This window comes from Falco peregrinus, chromosome 18 (assembly GCF_023634155.1).
Source record: "Falco peregrinus isolate bFalPer1 chromosome 18, bFalPer1.pri, whole genome shotgun sequence".
NCBI classification, from domain to species: domain Eukaryota; kingdom Metazoa; phylum Chordata; class Aves; order Falconiformes; family Falconidae; genus Falco; species Falco peregrinus.
Window position 1 is genome coordinate 5515281 of NC_073738.1, and position 11024 is coordinate 5526304.

An 11024-nucleotide genomic window follows, 5' to 3' on the forward strand; every position below is an offset into this window, starting at 1 on the left:
ACGGGCCCGGTGGGACAGCCCCATCCCAGACACCCTCCCTGCCCTCCCCAGCCCCGGGGGCAGCTCCTGTCCCAGCCCCCGGGGGAGCTTAGGGGGACCCTGGAACGGTGAGCTGGGCGAGCAGAGACGGCAGGAGGACAGGGTTAGCTGCAAACATTTATTAGGTTGGGAGCATCTGCTGAGCAGACAACACATCGCGCGAGAGGAGGAAACATTTCGGATACAAAGATGCTGAACCTGCGCAGGCACCGGGTTGCTCCGAGCCCACGGGGAGCCCGTTGCGGGGAGCAGTCCCCACGCACAGCCGTGCTGCTGGCCAGCGGGACACCTCGTGATGGCAAATGTCCCCTCTGCCCGTCGGCACTGGGACATTTGAGCTTCAGCCGCTCGCAGCAGGGAAATCTGGAGTCCTGTTCCCCAGTCCCCCCGGGACCCCTGTCCTTCGTGCCCCAGCACCGCTGCCAGCCCCTGGCCCTGCCTGTGGCACCGCTGTCCCCGTGGGGCTGGGGGCAGGCTCGGGGGGTCACTGGGGCTGTGTGGGGCAGAGCTGAGGAAGGTGAAGGCCAAGCAAGGCTGAACCCAACAAGCAGCATTACAACATCAAGCGTGTCCTTCCCCAGCTGTTCTCATCACCCTGAGCTGGGTGACCCCAAGACACCAGGGCTGGGGTGCAGGGGGACACCCTGAGGAGCCCGTGCTGGGGACCAGGGAGCTGGGGACGTCACTGGCTGCCACCACCGGGGCTCTCGCCCTCCGTCAGGGTCTTGAAGTCCATGGAGAGGGCCAGCTCCTCAGCCAGCGGCGGGCGCTTCCAGTCATCCCGCGTCAACACGTAGCCCACCACCAGCCCAAAGACCACCAGCAGCACCCCCAAGGTGTTGGCCAGGACACCCTCAGGCACAAAGTGGCTGTAGGAATCCCTGCGAGGGCGGAGGGGGATGCTCAAGCCTTGGGGTGTGGGTCACCTGTTGCTACCGTGGCTGCAGCCCCCTCCTCATCCTCATCCTCAGCATACACACCCTGGGAAAGGTCCCTTCCCCGCAAAGCAGAGCAAGAGGGGAGTGCCCGTGTGCTGCTCGGCGACACTCTCGGTGACAGCAGAGAAAACTGGGGGCACAGTCCTACAGCAGGGGTATGGGCACCTCCCCTGCCAGAGGCAGGTGGCTCCTGGGATGCCCCATAGCTGTGTCCCCACGGTGCTGGGGCTGGGGGGCACCCTGATGTGCAGCTGGGGCTGTCGCCATGTCCTCCAGCTGCGGGGACAGGGACCTCAGGGACATGAGCATCCCATGGGGGTTCTGAAACCCCCAGCTGCAGGGAGGTGGGGGGGGGGGTGGTTTATCCCCATCCCCAAGGCAAGCTGTCGCAGGAGCTGACGCTTGTTAAACATCACCTGGGAAGTGACTCAGCAGCGGCAGAACTAAGGGCCCTGAGGGGACATTTAATAGCCAGGGAGCCACTGGCCCAGCAGGGGCCAGGCTCTGCCCCCCATCCCCCACCCCCCCCACCCCCCAAAGCTGGAGCAGCCCTTTGCTGGGGGTCAGGGGGATCTGGGGGGCTACCACCACCCCCAGCTTGGCCACCCACCTGATGTTGAAGAGGAGCATCTCGGTGATGCCCAGCAAGCAGGCAGCGATGGAGAGGGCAAAGAGGGCAATGCCGAAGAAGATGTGCTGGGGCTTGTACCGGCTGCGCAGCGAGAAGGAGGCACCGGGGAGCAGGAAGAAACCACAGCCCAGGAGCCACTGCAGAGGCACGGGGGTGTTACGGGGTGCTGCAAGGTCCCCTCCCAGCCGGGGGGGGCAGGGGGTCCCCAGCCCTCACCTGCAGGAGGTAAAGCACAAAGGTGGCCATCCCGCACCAGCTGTGCAGGCTGTACATGTCGGGGATGCCTTTGCTGCGGTGGGACTCGAAGACAGCAACGATGCCTGCAGAGAGGGGCCCGTCACCGCCGGGGCCCGATCCGGCCCCCCCGCCCGCCCCGGCCCCCACGCTCACCGACGAGGGCGATGACCAGCGCCAGCCCATGGAGCAGCGCGTGCAGCACCTTGGTGGGGCGCTTGGCTTCGTGCCTGAAGACCCGGTAGACCAGGAGAGCTGCCAGAGAGAGGGCAGGTGAGCACCCGTGGGGGTCCCCCACCTCCCCAGCACCCCGCATCTCCCAGGGGGGCTGCACACAGGTAGGGGGGTCCTGGGGCATCTTCCCAGCCTCATTTGTCACCGTTTTGTCCCCTTCGCTCCCTGCCCGGCTGCAGCTCTGGGGGCTTTGAAGTCTGCGGCCGGGACAGGGCGCTTGTCCTGCTCACCGTCACCTTGGAGGAAGACCATGCCCAGCACCATGCAGAGGGGGTGCACGTTGAACTGGAGGGGGCTGTGCCAGGCCACGCCGCCCCGGTAGCGGCCCAGCCAGGCGCCCGTGGTGGCCAGCAGCGTCAGGCCCAGCAGCTGCGACACGGCCACGTACGCTGAGAGCCCGGCGGGGCTGGCGGGTGGTGGGGCCCCGTCCATGCCGGCCTGCGGGGACAGAGGGGGGGCAGCGAATGGCCCTGCGGGGCAGCGGGGGTCCCGGCCGCCCCGGTGTGGGGTCCTGCTGCGGGCGGTGTCTGCCGCTCCGCCTCACCTGCCACCGCGCCCGACGCTTCCTGGTGCTGCGGGGGCGGCTGCGTCACCTGCACCCGGAGGTGGCTCCTGGCCATCATGGCGCAGCCAGCGCTGCGCTCCTGTCACTGCTCCTGCCCCTGCCCTCCTGCCCCTGCCCCTGCCCTCCTGCCCCTGCCCCTGCCCCTGCCCTCCTGCCCCAGCCCCACAACCACACACCACCCCTCCATCCCTGTGCCACCATCCCCATCCCTCCCACTCCATGCCCATCCCATGTCCCACCCTTGCCACCTGCCCAGCTCACCCACCCCCAGAGCCCCACAACGCCCCCCCAAACCCTACTAGTCCTCTAGGCAGTGCAGGGACAAGCGAGGCTGCTCAGGACCCCCTCCATGAAAAAAGTGATGGCCCCTGGGGCCATGGGGCTGAGCAAGCCCCGTTCTGGGGGGGACACACAGAGACACATGGTGTCACCCAGCCACAGTCCCACTCAAGGGCTGCCCCACATCCCCACAACCCACCTGCAGCCACCTCACGCTTCGTGCTGGCTTATCCCCCGATGCTCCCCGTGGGCCTGGGGATCAGAGCCACCTCCGCTGGCACAGCCACCTCTCCTGCTTCCCCTGCAGCCTGGACCAACCAAGTCCCAGCCCCAAGGGACCAAGGTCCCACCTCTGCCCTGGCCCCCACTGCGGCTGCCTCTGGGGAGGAGCAGCCACTGGCTGCGGCAGACAGACCCAGGCTGCTGCCAGGGCTGGGGGGAGCATGGAGGGCTGGGGGGGTCAGGGGGGGATGCATTAAGACCACGCACACACTTTATTCCCAGCCACCTTTATTGGATCAGCCGGATAAGTGGGTTACGGGAATTGGATTATCCCATTAGGTTGCACAGCAAAGGCTGCCTGCCCATGCCGGCCGCAGCGCCCGGGGCCATGGGGGGCTCTGTGGGTCGGGCAGGGGGACCAGGTGGGGGGGGCAGCGAGAGGCACCAGCTCCTTCCTGCATCACAGCCACCTGCCCCACACCCTCAGCACCACCGTGGGGCTGCTGGCTCCGGTGGGGGTCCCAAATGGGTGCCCATGCAGCCCCATGCATCCTCCCACCAGCTGCAAACATCTGGCCCCGCTGGCACTTGCACAGGGGGCCAACGTGGTCCCCAGCCGGGCTGAGGATAGAGGGACAGGGAATGACACCCCCACCAACCACCCCCCCACCCCAACCAACCGCCCCCCCACCCCAACCACAGGACCTGGCAGCAGGATACAGGGAGGCGCCTGTTGGGAATTGCCCGTTGGTCCTAAAATTACCCCGTCCGCTGCTGCCAGCCACCACCAAGCGCTGGGACAGCCGGGACCCCCGCACAGCCCCCCCTGTCCCCTCCCTGCCCCAGCTCTGCCCCCAAGTGCAGCCCCCAGGGCAAAGCCGCTGCTCCCCACTTTTTGGGGAGGGGGTGTCTCTGGTTAAACCCTTCCTACATGGCCTGGGGAGGGTGATGCTGTGAGCACCTTGTGTACCCTGCAGCCCCTCACCATGGCCTCTGGCTGGGACCCCCGAAATCCCTGGGGGTGGGGGGTCTGTGCTTTCCAGGGGGGCTATTGGCTCATGCAGGGGAGGGGGCTGACTGCAGCTCAGAGCTGGGGGGGACTTGAGTGATGTACTGGGGGGGGGGGGGGGAGGTGGATGCCCATGCAGCTGCCCCCCTACCCCCCCGCCCTACCTGTGGGTGCCGGGTGGTGCCGCCTGTGCCAGGCCCAGCGGTGACAGTGTCTGAGCCAGGGACAGGGACCCGCGTTGGCAAGGCAACAGAGCGATGGCAAAGCGGGGGGGCTGCACCCCCCAGCACCGCTGCGGAGGGAGGGTACCACTGCGGGCTGGGAGCCGGGAGGGGAGGGGGGTGGCGTCACCCTGAAGGGGGGGGTCTGTGTGTTGTGGGGGTGGCCCCCGAGGGGTGAGTCACCGGCATCCTGGTGGGCCCCCCCCGCTGTGCCCGGCCCTGCCCCTGCCCACCTGAGCCCCCGCGCCCCAGGCTGCGAACCCCACAGCCCGGCTGGATGAGACCCCGGGGCCGCTAACGAGGGGCCTGCGTGGATCTGGCTTAATTAGCCCTGACGCAGTGATCCCGGCAGCGGGTGACGTGCCCTTGGCCTAGCGGGGATTGGCAGTGGGGTGACATGTCCCCAGGGACCCCCCTCCTCCAGCTGCCCCCCTGCCCACCCCGGGAGCCCCTCCAGCACCGCCAGTTGCATCCCGCGCCCCGCCCCCGAGGGATGTCCCCGAGGGAGAAAAGCCCAGAGGGGGGAGAGGGGGGAGATGGAAGGGGGAGGGGGTGGAGGAGAAGGGGGAGATGGGGTGATGGGGGGAGATGGAGGAGATGAGGGAGATGCGGGGATCCCCCTCCCCCGGCTCCTCCCGGCCCAGCTGCGGGCAGGGGGGCTGGGGTGGGCAGCACCCCCAGACCAACCCCCGTCCCCGCTGTGTCTGTCTGGCTGTTCGTGTCTGTCCGGCCACGTGTCCGTCTGTGTCCCTGTGGCCGTCTGTCCGTCCGCCCGTGCGCCACTAGGTGGCGCCAGGAGCTCGGCCCGGGACCCCCGTGGGCTACAGGGGCACAGCCCGGACCCCCGTGGGCTGCAGAGGGGAACGGCCCGGGACCCCCGTGGACTTCAGGGGCACAGCCCAGGACCCCCGTAGGCTGCAGGGTCCCGGGACCCCCGTGGGATGCAGGGGAACGGCCCAGGACCCCTGTGGGCTGCAGGGGAAAGGCTCGGGACCCCCGTGGGCTGCAAAGTCCTGGGACCCCCGTGGGCTGCAGTGGCCCGGGACCCCCGTGGGCTGCAGGGGAAAGGCTCGGGACCCCCGTGGGCTGCAGTGGCCCAGGACCCCTGTGGGCTACAGGGGAATGGCCCGGGACCCCATTGGGCTGCAGGGGAAAGGCTCGGGACCCCCGTGAGCTGCATTGGCCCGGGACCCCCGTGGGCTGCAGGAGCCTGTCACGGTGCAAGTAAGGCCAGTAGCACCCTTTGCGCTGGCTCCCCAAGGGCCAGAGCACCCACGGGAGCCAGCACATCCCCACTCCTGGAGAGGCCGGTGGGATCTGGGGCCACCTCAGCCCGGCAGCACCCATGGGAGCCAGAGCATCCACCACCCAGCCACCTGGTGGGGTCCGGCACAGCCACCTGTCACAGGGCTGTGCCCCAGCCTGTCCCCGCAGGGCTGGTCCCACCTGCTCAGACCTCCCGCGCCAGGGCACCCAAAGGTCCTGCTGGGGTCCGTGTCCCCCCTCCACCCAGCACAGCACCCCAGGAGCTGCACAGCAGCTGCAGCGTGATTCAGCAGAAACGATGTCCTGGGGAACCCTGGGCCTGATGGCGACCTGGCCCAGCTGGAGCAAAGTCCTGGGGCAGAGTCCTCGGGCCACCATCCCCAGCCTTTGCCCACCGGCAACCGCCCCACGGAGCAGGATGCCCCGCGGGCACTGCCCCAGGAGACGCCACTGCCCCCAGCCCGCGCCGGGCGCTGGCATCCCGGCTCCAGGGAATGGTTTACGAGAGATAATCAGCTAAGCCATAAAAGCCACCATAAATCATGACCCTTGAGCCGTGAGGCTAGAGAGGGCCAGCCGGGTGTCCGGGAATGAGCAGGGGAAGGATCCCCCCCACCTCCAGTCCCACTGAGACCCTTGGAAAAGCCTCACAGGGGATGAGATTCAGGGGTTCATCCTTTAGGATACTTGGCAAGACAGAAAGCTGCGGCCCCGGCAGAGAACAGAGCTTTCGTAATACGCTGTGGAACAGCTTTATGGATGTTTGTAACTGCACCCAGCTGAACTATCTCAGCTTTCAGCAGCCAAAAAGGCACAGCAGCCCTCACCCTACATGATTAAATGGACACGGTCACTTGTCCCATCCATCCACACAGCAGGGACAAACCCAAGGGTGGCACATGGTGTCTGCTGAGGGCTCCATGCACCAGCTGCCACGGGCAAAGGGACTTGGTGGCAACAGATTCAGGGACAAACGAGCCCCTTTGGTGCTAGCCCGCACCCTCCTCTTACGGGGGAACAGCAAGCCATTTGTAACCAGCTCTTTAATCAAAGACATTGTTGGGGACATAATGACTTTATTAAAACTGCCTGAGCTTTCTCTGAGCTGGTGATAATGAAATCCTCCAGCGCTGCCAGGCCAGTGATGTGCCAGTCAGGTAGCAGAGCCAGGTTGGCTGGCCTGGCATGGACCTGCAGGGCTCGGGGATGCTCAGGGATGCTCAGGGATGCTCGATGCTGCTCGAGGCTGCTTGGGGATGCCCAGGGATGCTCGAGGCTTGCCAGAGCTTCCTGCAGGTTCAGGAGTTGAAGCGGCTCAGCAGACGCTGTTGCAGCTCCCCAGCTATCGGCCAAGCCCAGCACCCTTTCCAGATCTGTCCCGGGCTGCCAGGTACCCACAGATCACTGGGAGCATCATCAACTGGTAATTCATGGTAAAACCAGCAGTTCCTGCCCTTCCCCAGCTGCTCACCCCCACCATGGCGTGGGTGGCTTCCCCTCCCTCCACCAGAGATTATCAAATTACCATTTTGCTGATCTAACCTCTTTTGGTTTGGGGTTTTTTTTCCTTCCTAAATCAAGTTTTTATCGCTAAGAAATGCTAATTTTCAAGATGCCTCCCCGGAGGATTGCAATTCAAGAGCCCAGCTGCCTCGGAGGAGTTGAGCTGCCACCTGAAACAACCCCAGCCACTGCAGTTCTCCATGAAACCCCAAACCTGGGGCAAAGTTAACAGTTTTCCACTAAATACAGGAGGAAAACAGAAAAGTTTTTCCTGTTTGGAACACTCTGTGGCTGCCAAGGGAGTGGTTGCGGGGTAGCTCGGGGTTAAGCACAAGTTGTCCCGCTGGGTCATGTCAGGGGCTTGGTCCCCAGTTCTCTGGGGTCCTGCGAAGGCTAAAAAATGGGTCATTCCCAGCTGGCACGAAGCTTCCCCAGGAACATGGCTCCTTCCCAGGCCAGGGGTCGGAGCAGCCCTACTGGAAAAGACCCTGGTTTTCCTCCTGGCAGCAATTAAGCTGCCCTGTCCTCCTCCTCACTGGGAACACAACTTTGCTGAGCCGGCCAGGCGATACGATCAGCGCAGCCGGTGCAAACACTTAATCTCTTTCAGAAGAGGCTGAAGGCGCATTTATGGCGATTTTTTTAATAGCAGCTTGGATAAACAGCCACGATAACCCACACTGGGATGGCAGCAGATGATTAATGCTCCCGAAGCAGTCACGCTCGCTCGCCTCGGGGCCAGGATTGGTTTTGGTTATTAAAGAGGGGAAAAAAACAAGGACATAATGGACTTTGCCGCGTTTTATTGGGCTGATGGGTGTGGAGGGAACACGTTGGACTCTTTGCTCACCTCATATCGGTGCCCAGCTCTGCTGGTTGGTGAGGAAGGGGGTGTGGAAGGATGAGGGATGAAGGGTGAAGGATGAGGGATGAAGGAGGAGGCATGAAGGATGAAGGACGAAGGATGAGATATGAAGGAGGAGGGACGATTTCTGGCCGCACTTTTACTTCCTGCCCAGTGATGCTCCCAGCCACGTGCCTGGCGCTGGGCACATCTCCTGTGCTGTGGCTGAGGGCTCCCTAGGGTCCGACTGTTGGGGTCTTGCGTTTATTTACAACCCTTCCAAGACACAGGCATCACTTAGGAGCTCTGAGCAAATGGCCACCTTCAGCACGCTGCATGTTCGGAGGCTTGCAATATCATAGCACATCCTCAGGCTGCTGATGCTGGTCCCAGCCCGGGGGTTGGAGCCTGAGAAGATGCTACAGTGGAAATCACAGCTCCAGCCCCTTCCCACCCACCTCCAGCCCCACCGAGCCACCCCCCGCAGAGGCTGGGGAAAATTCGTGGTCCTGCTCAGGCTGCCCTGTGCAGCCAGCCCAGATCCAGGTTCTCCACACCCGCACCAGGGACAGCCTCTCAACGGCCATAAACCCTTGTCCTAGGGCAGACACGTGCTGGAAAGCATTTTTGCGGGGCAGGGTGGAAATTGTGCCAAACAGGAGCCTTTTTGCTGCGCTCAGACTCCAGCAAGAGCTGAGTGTGCACTTCTGGTGATAAAGCAGCGATCGCTGCTCCGGGGCTGGGGCTGAGCTCCGCACAGCCCACCACACCCTGTCCCCATGCAGAAAGGACATGCCAGGCTTTAAATACACCTTTGATCCAGGGAAAAGCTGGAAACATCTCCGCAGTGCTGCCAAAAACCCTCGGCAGAGATATTTTGCAGTCAGACAGCAGAACCTGGGAGCAAGGACTCCTGGGTCCCTCTTGCCATCCCAGTCCCCAAGCCCAGGTAACATAGAATGGCCACAGCACTTACTCTAATGTTTCATAATTATTTTAGCGACCACAGGCCTGAAATAAATAGCAAAAAACCCTTGGGTTTGAGTCTTTCTTTCTTTTTCTTTTTCTTTTTCTTTTTCTTTTTCTTTTTCTTTTTCTTTTTTTCTTTTTCTTGTTCTTGTTCTTGTTCTTGTTCTTTTTCTTTTTCTTTTTCTTTTTCTTTGTTTGGGTTTTTTTTGTTGGTTTTCTTTTTTTAAGAGCAGAAAAAAGCTATTTGTTTAGATGAAAAATTTGGACTGCAGAGGTGGTTTTTCCCCTCTTCCTCACGGCAGCATCACTGCATCTGGGAAAGCAGCTTAGAAAATTACACAGTATGACAATTGTTTTAATTCATCAGTAAATAAAGCAGGAGCTTTTAAACTCAGGGTCTGGAGAGGGAGGGAAAAAATTCTACACACAGTCATTCGTACCAAGTGGCACAGGAGCCATTGTATCTACAAAACCACAGCCATCAGGAAAAGTAACATGCGAGGCTGCACACCAAATTAAAAAAAAAAAAAAAAAAAAAAAAAAAAAAAGCTCTTCTCTCTTTTTGAGGTTTAGATCAGGAAGGAATCTTTCCTCTCCCCCCAGCAGCTCCTTGGTGGCTCAAACAGAGAGGTGGATCAGACAGGAGTTTTGAAGCACCTTTGAATGCTTTGAGAAATGGGGGGGGGGGAAGCCAAAAATGTGGTTTATAATAAAAGAGGGGGGATACAGGATTGAAGACCCCCCATAAGGCTCGAGTATACACAAAAATCAGCAAAGCTCCCAGCCAGCACTGGGGCCATCCCCAAATACCTGCTCCTTCGCACAACCAGCCCTCCTCACCCTCTCCTGTCACACTGCTATTATGATTGATACCTTACAGCTTTCCTATGAAATATTTGCTGTCAGACTCCTTATTTCCTTATTTTGGGGACTCTGGGTCTGGGGGCTGCACGTGTGGGTGCCCCTGCCAGCACTGCTGGCAGCGCGCAGGGAGAGTTTGCAGGTCTGGCAAGCCAAGGCGCTTATCCAAGATGCCAAGAGCAAGTTGTACTCCTTCGCAAGTGAGGCACCGCTGCAGTTGCACCCCTGATGCACTGCAGTGATCGTCCGGCCATCACACACGTGTCCACGCACACGCGCTCCGGGGAGGGGGAGGACAACGTCTCCATGCAGCTGGTGATGGCAATGCAAGCCGATGGGTAGCATCCTCCTAGCCCAGGGCAGCCTCCAGGGACACCACATCTCACCCAGCTTCCCCAGAGCCTGCGTTCCCCAGAGCTGTTCAGCATCCGTCTCCGTGGCAACACATTTTTCACATCCATTGATACCTCCTGTCCCTCTGGTCTGTGACGCCCTGGGTACCCTGCATGCAGGGAGCAGATGGGTGTCCATCACCCACCCCAGCACCCCTGAGAAGGGTGGGGAGAGCAAGGACTGGTCCCCTGCTCTGCAGTGTGTCCCATGGGTGTCTCTGAGCCCATCCTTGGTGGGTGCTGGGGCACAGCATGGATTTGGGGCAGCACAGAGGCACCAACAGGCATTTTCAAGCTTGCAGGCATCTGACCTGCCTTCCTGGGCCAACAGCCACTTCACCTGTCAGCACTCTCCTGCATGTAGGAAGTTCTTCTGCCTGATCCCAGCTGGAGCTTTATAGGATGGGCTGCCAGAGAGCTGTGGGCACCCTTGGAGGTGTGACCATCAAGAGGACCTCTTGTCCAACACAAAGTTCCAGGGCTGCCCCTCTTGCACCAGCCTTGGAAGATGCTCACGTTCAAAATGATGGAGCACCACCCTTCCACTGCGGGGTCACCCCTCAGAAACACCAGCCCTGGAAAAGGCCTTCCTCGCTGGGATTTCTGGATACCAGTGTTGCACTGAGACTGCAGAGCACATTTTGGCCGTGCTGCTCACCCGAGACCCCGCCAGTGTCGGAGGCTGTGCCGCAGCGCCCCAGCGCTGGGAAAACCCCTCCTCGGTGTAGCTGGGAACAGAGGCTGGAGGGGCGCAGGAAATCTCCATTCATCAGCGCTTGGTCGCCAGCCAAATTGGAGCCAAACCAACCATTTTTTG

General features: G+C 61.7%; 1 protein-coding gene across 2 annotated transcripts; it reads right to left on the reverse strand.

The window, feature by feature from the left end:
• Positions 1-155: 155 nt before the first annotated feature.
• LOC101924283 (transmembrane ascorbate-dependent reductase CYB561) lies at positions 156-3328 on the reverse strand. 2 transcript variants are annotated; one of them, XM_005238805.3, is made up of 6 exons: positions 3120-3328; positions 2307-2514; positions 1999-2097; positions 1825-1928; positions 1588-1745; positions 156-920 (listed from the first exon to the last, which is right to left on the reverse strand). In XM_005238805.3, the coding sequence occupies exons 2-6, from the start codon at positions 2506-2508 to the stop codon at positions 722-724; spliced, it is 762 nt and encodes a 253-aa protein (XP_005238862.1). In that variant the 5' UTR covers positions 2509-2514; positions 3120-3328; the 3' UTR covers positions 156-721. The 2 variants fall into 2 exon arrangements, with proteins under 2 accessions (XP_005238862.1, XP_055646142.1); XM_055790167.1 differs by lacking the exon at positions 3120-3328 and adding an exon at positions 2621-2686.
• Between the last annotated feature and the right edge of the window lie 7696 nt (positions 3329-11024).

Bases quoted from the DNA above. Each gene is read 5' to 3' on its own strand.
- LOC101924283 (XM_005238805.3), bottom strand. From the start codon at position 2,508: ATGGACGGGGCCCCACCACCCGCCAGCCCCGCCGGGCTCTCAGCGTAC. The intron at 2,098-2,306 runs GTGAGCAGGACA...TCTCTCTGGCAG, and splicing joins GGTCTTCCTCCAAGGTGACG to CTCTCCTGGTCTACCGGGTC. The intron at 1,746-1,824 runs GTGAGGGCTGGG...GTGCCTCTGCAG, and splicing joins TTGTGCTTTACCTCCTGCAG to TGGCTCCTGGGCTGTGGTTT.